The 12742-nt window shown below is 39.0% G+C and overlaps 2 protein-coding genes across 2 annotated transcripts in view; one reads left to right on the top strand and one right to left on the bottom strand.

The window, feature by feature from the left end:
• Positions 1–1412, bottom strand: part of ABCE1 (ATP-binding cassette, sub-family E (OABP), member 1) — a 27795-nt gene extending 26383 nt beyond the window's left edge. The window contains exon 1 of the mRNA XM_006872268.1: positions 1310–1412. Within this exon, the coding sequence (XP_006872330.1) occupies positions 1310–1412 (103 nt within the window). The remainder of the gene's footprint in view (positions 1–1309) is intronic.
• A 10635-nt stretch (positions 1413–12047) lies between these two features.
• Positions 12048–12742, top strand: part of ANAPC10 (anaphase promoting complex subunit 10) — a 190493-nt gene continuing 189798 nt past the window's right edge. The window contains exon 1 of the mRNA XM_006872283.1: positions 12048–12168. Within this exon, the coding sequence (XP_006872345.1) occupies positions 12054–12168 (115 nt within the window). The 5' untranslated portion in view covers positions 12048–12053. The remainder of the gene's footprint in view (positions 12169–12742) is intronic.

The following is a 12742-nucleotide window of genomic DNA, read 5'->3' as shown; positions in this document are numbered from 1 at the left end:
GCGTGGCAACAGTTAGTGAGGCTGGCCCAGGATCTGGCAGTGTTTCGTTCTGCTGTCCATAAGGTTATATGAGTCAGTACCAACTTGATAGCACCTAACAAAAATAATACAGGGTATTCGAGGAGTGGCTGGTGACCATGAACTGCTGACCTTGTGGTTCAAACCGACTTTATAGTACAGCACATTAACCCATAGTGCCATATCAGGACTTCTGTCACGCAATAGAAATTTCTTTAGTAAAAAAAAATAAGTGAATAAAAAAAATTCTTTTTTGCAGTTTAAAGCAATCTTATGGTCCCTCAGTGCTATTATACCAGGGGAAGAAAATATGCTAGTAAAAATATGACAAACTTTGAAAAAGTTATTTTTAAGCTCAATGACTTGAATCTTTAATTCACAAATACTGTATATATATATATTTTTTTTCTTAAATGTTTTATTGTGAATTATGTGATAGTTTACATGGGAGAACTTTAGTTTTACGTTCATTCTATCGTATATTGTCTCATTGCCATGGTTACAATCCCCTCCATGCAATACCTTCCCCCCGTACCCACTAGGTCTTCAGCACACAGTCGCTCTCCCTCTCACAAATACTGTATTTTTATCCAGCAGTGCACACTTTTTAAGACTTCTGCAAACAGCATAACCCCCTTTAACATTTTTCTAAGTGCACTATGTGTGTTAAATGCACGGTACATATTATTTGTAAAAGAAAATATGGCTTGCCTAGGAAATAATGGAATAAAACATCAAGTGAAATCTTAGATCAGTGAAGCTCCAAAACTAATTCATGAAACATACTAAAAACTTAAGAAATACTGAAAACAGAGTGAAACCTCATAATCATTTCTATTAAGATTCCTGTTTTTAAAGACAAGGCAGTCCTTGCCCTATAGAATCTTTAGAATAGTAAGATTCTCAGTAACCTATCCTTTGGTTTGAGTTCATATTTACTTAACTTTTAAGTATTAATAATATATTTATTCAGAGTCCTAGTGTGGCACTGTAGGATAAGCACTGGGCCACAAAAAGCCAGCAGTTTAAACTCACTAGCTGCTCTTTGGAAACTTTATACAGGGTTGCTATGTGTCAAACCAGACTTGATGGCACTTAACAACAATATAGTATTCCAGAATTTGTTTACTTAAAAAAGGAAAAAAGAAAGAAAAAGAGGATCATTTAATCAAAACCCAATAAAAGAAAAATTAAAAAACTTTTTTTCTATGTAAAGAAAACTAAGTGCATGCTAAAGCCCAACAGATTAAGCCAATTTTCTACTATCTGAAATAATAACAGAACAGCTTACCCATTCGAACTACAGGGCAACTCTTTTTGCACTCCTGTCGACATTTCTTAGGCTTACATTTGTCATGGTTGACAATAGCAATTCTTGTTAATTTGTCTGCCATAACTGTAAGAAAGGAAAAATAGCCAAGACTTCTGTTATAGAAAAGAAAAACAATTAATAAAGCTGTAACAAATTCAATATAATTGAGAAATAGTACAAAAGTATAAAGTTAGATAGGAAGATGTAAGTTATCACTATATGCAGATAATACAATTATACGGAAAACATACAAGAGAATAAAATAAAAGAAATAATTTGGTAAGTCTGGGGAAATAAACTTATACATATACACTTTTCATATGTACAACTCAAAAAGATTTACATAATGAAAAGCAACATTTTCATTGATTAAGAAAAAAAGACTAGAAACAAACTTGCTTTTAAGTGCTGTTGTGCAGGTTTCAATTCATAGCAACCCTGTATAGGGTTTCCAAGGAGCAGATGGTGGGTTTGAACTGCTGACCTTATGGTCAACAATTCAGTGCTTATTCAAAAGTCCTATATCAGAACAAACTTAACAAGGCAGTAATATACATTTAATGAGGAAACCTTCAAAACAGTTCCTGTTAGTTGCCATCAAGTTGGTTTGAACTTATCGCAAGTCAATGCAAAACAGTAGAAATTAAAAACCTGACCAATTAGAATGAAGCTCCTATTTTTTATGAAAATTATCAGTATCAGAGATTTTAGCCATCCCTAAATTTAATCCAGGAGTCCTGGTGTGGCACTGTGGGTTAATGTGCCAGACTGCAAAGCCATTTGAACTGCAAGGTCAGTGGTTCAAGCTCACCAGCTGCTCCTCGGAAACCCTATACAGGGTGGCTATGGGTTGGAATTGACTCCACGGCACTTAACAACAACAAATTTAATCCAAACTCAGAAAAAAAACCCAAACCCCAACCAATCCAAATTTCAAGGAAAAAGTAAGCCTGCCAAACCAAATCTAAGGTTCTCATGAAAAAGCAAAAGAGCAAGGAAAGAGGGGAAAAAAAAAGAACGAGGAGGACATGGGAACCTCCACCTAACGGGTTAAAAACAAAATAGGGCCACAGTAATTAACACCGTGATATTAATGTATGAATAGAGACTTAACAAAATAGAAAGACCAAATACATGAAAACTACATTTCTCTGAGAAACTGTGATACAATCAAATGGATTTTATGCTAACAGCAGTGAAGAGGACACCAAGTATATGCTGTACTCACTTTTAAAGGTTTTATAGGTCTCTTCATATTTAACTATAAAGCATTAAGATCAAAGTGAACTGAAAAGGTGTCTATACATTCCAACATGTAGTGAAAGATCGTGAAGCTGACTTTTTTTTAGTGGGGCAGGTAAAAACTACTACCTCATTTACAAAGACATTCTGTTGGGTTTTTACTATCTATCAATGAGTGTTATCGTCAACCCAGATTATTCTGACAAACTGCTCTGTAAAGACATCTCAAGTCTTTCTCCCTATTTACCCAGCTAAAATTCCACTGTTAATCATTTACACCCTCAACCATAATCTTGGTTAAACCTAAGTCTTCAAGCTGGAAGGAAAAAAAAAAACAAGGCATGCTACATTAGCCACTTCCCCAATATAACATAAACATTTTTAATGTATTAAAAGCATGTTGATTTAAAAGTACATTCTAAATTGTTTTTATAAATGAAACGATGAAACGATTTACTCAAAAAAAAAAAAACAAAAACAAAAACAAAACCCTAGGGTGGACTATAGATGAAATGACTATTACTATGTGTTAATAATTACTACTGAAGCTGGGTTATGGATACATGAGGATTTCATCGTATCTTTGCTATAGTCTTTGAAGTTTTCTCTAACAAAATGTCAAAAAATCTTTTATTTCTAATTGTTTCAAGTTTATGGAGAAATACTATAGATCAAATATGCATGCATATATGAACTATATAAGCATAGAGAAAAGTTGAGGCTAGCTTATTACACACCTATGTGATTACCATGCAGATTCACATTAACATTACATGATATTTGATTCATTTCTTTCCCTTCCTCCCCAAAAACTGTTGTTAGGTGCCATCGAGTAGGTACTGACTCATAGCGACCTTATGCACAGCAGAAACCAATCCTGGGCCAACCTCACTATCGTTGCGTCGCTTGAGCTCATTGATACTGCCACTTTGCCAATCCATCTTGCTGGGGGTCTTCCTCTTTTTCTCTGACCCTCCACCCTACATGGTATCTTTCTTCAGCGACTGGTCCCTCCAGACAATATGTTCGCTGATAAAACTGGTGAGAATATGAGAATATTTACAGCGTGAGCATTCTATGTGTGCATCCATAAAAATGTGATACTGTTTGTATTTTACATTATATAAATGATACCATATTGTGCATGTCTTTTTACGATCTTTTGTTGTTTTAAATTCAGCCAACATTGTTTTCAACATACAGCCAGCTGAAACGAACTATTCTTTTAAAAAAATTTCTCGTTTGAGTATAAGTTTACAGAGCAAATTAGTTTTCCATTCAACAATTTATATACATTTCCCTCACTTTTGTCCGGAGTTCCCCACATCTATTAATGTGTCTTCCCTGCCTTCTAAGTTTTGCTTTGGGGCACATGCTGCCCTTTTGGTCTCATATGGTCAACATTTTTGTGGAGCATTATCTTCACAAGTGTTACTGTTCACTGTCTGTTTAGCAGAAATGTGTCAGATCCAGACTTAAAGAGAATCCTGGTGTGGCGCTGTGGGTTAATGCGTCAGACTGCAAAGCTGTTTGAACTGCAAGGTTGGTGGTTGAAGTGCACCAATTGCTCCTTGAAAACCCTATACAGGATTGCTATGGGTTGGAATCTACTCCACGGCACTTAACACAAGGGCCACAGGCTTAGGCTTTCCACCAGTCTCTGTCAGACTACTAAATCTGATCTTCATTTGTTCTACATTTTTATCCCATTCTTTCCAAAATCTTCTGTTATTTCAATAAGAGGGTCCGTAGTGGTAGTTGAACATCAATGAGTTCTGCTGGTAGAGGCTGTGGTTCGGATGGCCCAATAGTCCTTTAGACTAATAGTTTCCTTGAGTCTTTGGTTTTCTTCATGTGTCTTTACTATTATAAGCCTTCTGTCGCAGATACAGGTACTTTCATGATAGTCTGACCTTTCCCACCAGGAACAGCCTGAACCATGATGGACAGTTGATGTGATTAACTGTCCTCCACTGACCTGCACCATTAATGGCTGCCCCTGGACCTGCTGCTGAATCTGTCCAGCCTGCACAACAATCTATTCTGTTGAACTATTGCTATTTGTTGTATACTGCTCCATGTTAGAATGCCGTCCACAGGGAGCTTTGCTCTGGAGCTACTAGAAGACCGTGAGCTGCACTCCGTGCCTCACTCTCTGTGCTGAATGGCTCCAGTATCCGACTCCGAAACCTAATCAGAGGCTCCAGCTGCTGCTACCGCGCAAAATGGCAAATACGAACCAACTTAGTTACCTTTTAAACTTATCATCTCAAGCGGACTCTTATGCTAACCAGTAATCAGGGTATATATATAAAATTCTGCAGCTCCAGAGTATAATCAGGGTATATATATATATATATAAAATTCTGCAGCTCCAGAGTACCCTAACTTTTGTGCTGAGGTACTCATGTACACCATAGCAAATTCAAGGAGGTACATAGAATATAAAATTCTCAGAATTCTAGGACCTCTTCAAAGTGTTAAAGCAAAGATGACACTAAGGACTAAGGTGGCACATGACTTAAAGCATGGTATTTTCAATTGCTTCATGTCCACGTGAAAGCTGGGCAATGAATAAGAATGATTGATGAAGCATTTTTTGTTTGTTAAGTGCCACTGAGGTGATTCTGACTCATATGATCCTGTATAGGGTTTCCCAGCAGGGACTGGTGGGATTGAACTGCTAACCTCATGGATGTTATTGGTAAGTGCTGTCGAGTCGATTCCGACTACTAGCGACTCTGTGTAGGGTTTCTAAGGAGCGAATGGTGAGCTTAAACCACTGAACTTGTTCAAACTGACCTTGCAGTTCAGCGCATTAACTCACAGTGCTACTGGCATTTATCCTACAGCACCATTGGGTGCCTTTGAACTTTCGTGTTGGTGAAGAATATGGAATATACCATGGACTACCAGAAGATTGAACAAATCTGTCTTGGTAAAAGTGAAGCTCAGAAGCAAGGATGGTGAGATTTTGTCTCATGTATTTTAGGTGTCATCAGGATGGAGCACTCTCTAGAAAAGGACATCATAGTTGGTTAAATAGAGGGTCAGCGAATAAGAGGTAGACCTTCAAGAAGATGGAGCAATATAGTGACACAAACAACAGGTTCAAACATAGCAACAACTGTGAGGATGGCTCAGCACCAATGTTTCATTCTATTGTTCATAGGGTTACTGAGTCAGAGAGGACTCAATAGCATCTAATAACAATAAGCCTCATCTGTTAAACAATTTGTTTCATTGAGAATGTAGATGCAGATAAGCATACCTCCTTCCCCTTGCACATTTACTCATTTGTATCTAGATACTCCATTTTCTTATTCTAGATGAATTATCTGTTAAGTGCCAATGAGTCAGTTTCAGTATAGAGTGGTGCTATGGGATGAAGCACTGGATCACCAGGTTGGTTTGAGCCATAAGGTAGGTGATTCAAAATCACCAGTCGCTCCTTGAAAACCCTATACAGGGCTGCTAACAAGTCGGAACAGATTCAGATTCGACAGCACTTAATAAAAAACAAGTCCAGTGCTTGTTGTAGTGTCACACCAGGATCCTTGATGAATCGTCTAGCTCCTAGCTAAGTCCATTTGTGTACAAGAAAACATTCCTGCCACTCATCTGTTTGTTGCACTGTGGGTATCTTTTATGTTGCTGTGATGCTGGAAGCTATGCCACTGGTATTTTGAATGCTGGCAGAGTTACCCACAGTGGACAGATTTCAGCTGAGTTTCCAGACTTAGACTAGGAAAAAGGTGAGCTAGATTACTTCGGAATGTTTAGCCACTGAAAACCTTATGAATAGCGGCAAAACACTCTCAGACAGCACCAGAGTATTGCACTAACTGGTTCAAGCGTAGCAGCAATTGTTAGGATGGTGCAGGACAGGGCGATGTTTCGTTCTATTGTACACAGGGTTGCTATGGATCAGAACCAACTTGATGGCACTTAACAACAAGGACAAACAGCATCCAAACATTCTATTATCTCACCAACCCCATTGCTGTATTTCTTCCTTTTACAAATGTCTCCTAAAAATTCAGTAAAACTTGTAAGAACTGGAACTCATCTGGACTGCTTTGTTTTCCCAGGTCTTTCAATTTTTCCATCTTTGTTCTCTGTTATTGTTGTTGTTAAGTGCCATCGAGTCGGTTCCAACTCATAGCAACCCTGTACAGGGCTTCCAAGGAACGGCCTGTAAGCTTGAACCTCTGATATTGTAGTCTGGCGCATTAATCCGCAGCACCACACCAGAACTCCATATTGTTCTCTGTCTACTAATGGAATATACTTGTTTTCCTTCTCTCACAGACTTCTGTCTTATATAGGTTCCAGATTCCAGATTTTTTTTTTTTTTTTTTTGGACATATGAACTCACTCTGTGCAGTCCTGTACTAATGGTTCAAACCCACCAGCCATACCTCGGAAGCCTAAACAGGGTTGCTAACTCACTCTACACACATATGCTCCCTATTTGCCCAAGTAGAGTGTATTGCATCTTTAGTGCAGGCTTTTTCCTGTTCATTTCAGTGGCTAGACTGGTGCTTAGGGCATAGTAGGAGCTCAAAAATTTTGCTGAATGAGAAAATGAACAAATGTAATACTTTACCTGTAAGTTATAACAACTTCACAAATCTTCTAAGTTACCAATATTTTAGGAAGGCAGGTGTCCACTCAACTACATAGTGAAAACAATAAATACTACCACCCAAAGTCCTGGTGTGGGCCAATGCGTCAGATTGTAAAGTTGTGTGAACTGCAAGGTCCGTAGTTCAAGTTTACCAGCTGCTCCTTGGAAACCCTATACAGGGTTGCTATGGGTCGGAACCAACTGGACAGCACTTAATTACAACAACAAAAAGAAACCAAGAAACCCTACCAAAATATTCATGTGATAAACACAACTATAGTAACAAGTAAGTTGTTTAACCCTTTAAAAATTGGTGAATTTCAAATCTCATAAAGATTAGAGGAGGAAGAAACCAAATGACTTTTGAATTGTTGCATTCAGGAAATTACAACTTCAAAGAAAACTGAAGATCCTTTAGTAAAAGGTATTGAAATTGCCTAAACATTTTCTTCAAATTACTAAAACATCTTATCTAATTTTTGAAATCATTTCTATAGAAAAAAGGGATAAAAGTATAATACATTTAAGAAAAGTAATTCTTCGTTGGAATTGTCAATTAACTATACAAAGACAATTAGTTCATTTTTCTCTGTTTCAAGGAACTGGGAAGGTGATATTCTTTTTTTTCCAATGAGAAAGACACAACACAGAAAAGCCTGGAGGGGAAGATTATAGTAACAGATTCCCAGGAATAAAGAGATTTATTTGAAGATATTTCAGGTTTTAAGTAAACTGTTCAAAATACCTACTCATAAACAATGACCTTCACTGTCAATTTTCTAGTTGAGAGTTAAAGGAAGTGAGACAGAAATGGAAAAGATTTTTGCAGAAGAGGTTAAAACTATTATAATACGGTGTAAAAAAAGCACTTAAAAAGTTGCTGTTAGTAACTGAGGTTAACTAATGCTAGAAACCACAAGAAAATACTTTAAGCCACGCTCATTGCAGATTATTAGTCTTACAAAACACATTAATTAGGTGGGAGTGGTGTACAAACTCTGATTTCAAAGTCTTACATCCAAGTCGTTTACAAGGGGAGCTAGATGATATTGTGCTCTTTATTTTCCACTCAATTACATGAAGTATTTTCTTTAAAAAATTATAGGACAGAACAAAACTTTTAATTAAAAACACAAACCCTTTTGGTTCAAATGCACATAAGATCTCTAGGTTAACACCAGGATTAGTCAGGTGGCAGATAGCTGTTAGCAGTCCTGTGCAGGGTAGAGCCCAAAAAAAGTAGCCAAAGCTGTTTTGACAGTTGTTCCTCACACATCCATCTTTCCATTTTAAAAAAGAAAGAATAAGCTTATAGAGTTTAGGGAACAAAGGAATTAATTCACAACAAATGGCACAATCTCTGATCTCGAAGTTATAAAAAAGGAAAAAAAGGGCAAGTCAGCACATGGGAAAAGTGCCAAAAGCTATAAAAGCGCACAAAAATAGCTAAAGGCATTCAAATGGGCGACTACGTCGGATAACTCCAATTACAGTCCCTGCGGTACACACGTCTCTAGGAGAAAAATCCCTGCAACGTTTGGCCATCCTTTCTATAAAAACTGGGAGTGGACAAGGAGGATTCGACTTCATGGCGGCAAGATGCCATGACTCACTCCATAATCATCCAAGAGTGGACGAAAAAGGCCTCGGCTTTCCATAATCAGACCCGCACATGTGAAAGTACAGCCATTTCACCGTGTGAGGAGGAGCGTGCGGAGGGTTGGGATGCTCTCAAGTTCTGAACACGTCTTCCTCTCCAGAGGATCTAGCTCGGGGTGGGGTGGGCCGGGGGGGCGGAGAAGGCAACGCTGACATGACATCTAGTTCCATTCTTATAGCCCCTGGCGGAGTGGCGGGCAGCAGTGGCCAAGAGCTTAGTCGCCTGGAGGACAGCGCAAGGCGCCCCCACGAACTCAACGGCGCTAGTTCTCGGGCGGTTCCAGCTGTCCCGCAGGAGCCGGCTGCCACGCGCCGCTGCTATCTCTATAGCTGCCACCTGAGAGGCCTAACCAAAGTCTCTCGGAGAACGTCCCTACCGTCTTCTCTTGGTGAGAGACGGCAGCTAGAGTCCAAACCACTTGGGTCTGCTAACATACCTGGAGGAAACGATCCCCTTGCGGAGGTCAAGTCAGTTCTTGCCTTGACTTCTGAGTCTTAATAGCGTGTTCCTACGGTCACCGGCCAAAATGGCGGTGCCCAGCTGCCCTTTCGCGCACGGCGTGGGGATGTAGTGCGCGCGCGCGCGGTAGAAAGCGAGAGGCGGAGCGCTGGAGGCAGGGAGGGCGAGTGACGACAACTAACGTCATTGTTCTGCGACCACAACGTCGGTGGGGCAGCCTGGCTGTCCGGAGAAGTGAAGTGGGAGTGGCGCCGAGCTGCAGGAGTTGCTAAAAAAACCTGAACTGTGGCCGGCCAGGTCAAGAAGCTGTAAGTGCCTGTGCTTTTTCCCGATTTGAGACTAGCCCACCATCATCAAATGCTTTCTCCTCCCCAGTCTGAATCTCCTTTGATGTTCCATGTCTTTTCAAGATCGGTTGTTTTAACCAATTGGCCTTTCTAATATGTCAGAGATGTCAAGCAGGACCTAGAGTCCGGTCTAGACTCTGTTCGCGGCGGCGTTCTTTGTTTGTTCTCAACTTCCTCTAAACTGTGTAGTCGGTTCTGCAAGGGTGAGAACCCAGTCTTCACCGAGTTCCGTATTTTATCCACTTGGTGGCGTCCAGTCTTAAGTCCGGCAATACCCAAAGTAGAGATTGGCATTTTGAGATGTCATGGACATTCATTGCAGCTTGTAATGACGGCCACATATTTGTTTCATCTGAGAGTTACTTTGCAGGTGGCAAATACTTTACTTTGTGACTGAACTTATTCATTATTTGTTTATCCAGATGGCACTTAACAACAACAGCTACAACATTCCAGTCATACAGTAAATACAAACTTAATAGGCATTTAAATCACTGGTCTTTACAGTGATGATGCTATTTGATGTGTAGAAAGTATTTGTGTGAAAGTTAAGAAAGAACTTGAGTCTAATGAGAGATGCCAAGGAGTTGGTTAAAGAACTATTGGGGCAGTTTCATTGTAGCATGTATAATAATATCAGTTGTTGTTGTTAAGTGCGGTCGAGTCGGTTCCGACCCAGAGCGACCCTGTATAGGGTGTCCGAGGAGCAGCTGGTGAGCTTGAACTGCCGACCTTGCAGTTCAAATGGCTTTGTAGTCTGGCTCATTAACCCACAGCGCCACACCAGGACTCCATTGTAGCTGTAATACTACCCATGTAGCTATTTTACATATTATTCATTGTTTGAAAGTCTCCACCGTCTCTACCTTTACATAGACTACTAAGATTAGCAAAAGATGTGAAAGATAAAGTAGCATTGATTTAGAATAAGTCCATTGTTCATTTCTAGACCCTTAAGCCATTTTTCTGACTTTATTTTTTATGTTGTAAATAAAGTGCCTTTGAGTCTGTTCAGACTCATTGTGACCCTGTGTCAGGGTTTCTGAGGCTTTAAAATCTTTGAGGGTGCAGGAGTCTCCTGTTTCTCCTATGGAGCAGCTGGCAGGCTCTAACCTCTCACCTTATAGTTCTACAGTCAAGTGTCATTGGTTGGAGCCATTGTGCTCCTAGATCACATATAAATGGTAACTTTTGTTAACTAGTTGTTAAGTTCCGCCAGTTAGTGGGGAGATGTAATTTTTGTCTGTGTTAATTAATGGAATTTTAAAAAAAGACCATTATTTACATATTCCTGGGGTAAGCTTTTATGTTAGACTCTTTTAGGGCAAAAGCTTAATTTGAATTGCGAAATTTATTCATAGAATGTGTTGTTGTTAGGTGTCATCAAGTTGGTACCAACTCATAGCGACCTTATGTACAACAGAATGAAACACTGTCTGGTCCTGTGCCAATCTCACAATCGTTGCTGTGCTCGAGCCTCTTGCTGCTGCCACTGTACCAATCCGTCTCATAGAGGGTCTTCTGCTTTTTTGCTTACTCTCCACTTTACCAAGCATGATGTCCTTCTCCACGGGCGAGTCACTCCTGGGGATTTATAGATCATCAACTTAAACCCTTTGATAGGAAAGAAAATAATAAAGCCCAGACCTGCCCAAAGTCTGTTGTTGTTAAGTGCTGTCTAGTTGATTTCAATTCATAGCCACCCTATGTACAAAAGAGCAACACACTGCTGGATCTGTGTCATCCTCACATTTCTTGTTTGAATCTGTTGTTGCTGTCACTGTGTCTGTCTATGTCTTTAAGGGTCTTCCTCTTCTTTGCTGACCCTGCACTTTACCAAGCATGATGTTCTTCTGCATGGACTGGTTTTTCCTTACAACATGCCCAAAGTGAGAGACCAAGTCTCATCATCCTTGCTTCTAAAAAGCTTTTTGGCTATACTTCTTCCAAGATGGATTTGTTCTTCTGGCAGTCCATAGTACTTTCAATAATCTTCACCAACACCAAAGTCAATTATCTCTCTGGTCTTCTTTATTCATTGTCCAACTTTCACATGCATATGAGGTGATTGGAAATGCCATGGCTTGGTTGAGGCATACCTTACTCCTCAAAGTGACATTTTGCCCAAAATCTAGGCAAATTAAAGGAGGCACAGACTACTATACCCTACTGCTTTGTACATAATGTATTTCATAGTATGTTATGTTTTAAAAATAAACACTGACTTCTAAGATTTTCATATTGATTATAAACTGCATTTGAGGATATTAATGGTATATAAACGATCCACTTTGCTATTAAATTTTTATTTTCACTTTCTGTCTGAAGATGCTCAAGTCTTGGTATAATATGTGTATTCTTCATTCTGTGTAGAATATTGAGAAAATGACAACACCAAACAAGACACCTCCTGGAGCTGACCCGAAGCAGTTGGAAAGGACTGGAACAGTGCGGGAAATTGGGTCACAAGCTGTTTGGTCACTTTCATCTTGCAAACCAGGTAAAAAACAAACGAACAACAAAATCTGTAATAACTGCTTACAGTTTCCTTGTACTCTAGACTGATTTTAATATTCTTGGTTTTGTTGTTCCTTAATTTTATTCTAATAAATTAAGTTTTCATTTGTTATATGTCTCTATCTAATTGCTTTACTAATACTCATTTAGAATTACTTTTATGTGTTAAAATGTTTTCTTTTGTTTACTATTTTTCCTAGATGGGATAATTGGGTAGAAAATTTTTGAGTGATTATATATCTCCATATAACTTCCTTTTACTCTTGATTGGTATAGATTTCTTCAATAACAGTTCTTTTCTCTCAAGGAATTGAAAAACAAAAAGCAAAATAATGTTGCATGTGAGAAGGCTGATGCCTGTCTCTCTCTTTTTCTTTATCTAACAACAATTATTTCTGTAGTCTGTGTATTCCCAGAACTAGTGCCCTCACATTTGTCTCCATTGTTTCATTGATGGCCTTCATTATTCTGGGATTCACATTTAGGTCTTTAATCCATGTTGACTTGGTTTTTGTATAAGGTGTGAGGTGAAGGTCTTGTTTCAGTCTTTTGCATAT

Source organism: Chrysochloris asiatica, unplaced genomic scaffold (assembly GCF_000296735.1).
Source record: "Chrysochloris asiatica unplaced genomic scaffold, ChrAsi1.0 scaffold00190, whole genome shotgun sequence".
In the NCBI taxonomy this organism is placed as follows: Eukaryota; Metazoa; Chordata; class Mammalia; order Afrosoricida; family Chrysochloridae; genus Chrysochloris; species Chrysochloris asiatica.
The sequence above is the reverse complement of the archived record's forward strand: the minus strand, read 5'-3'. Positions and strand labels throughout refer to the sequence as shown.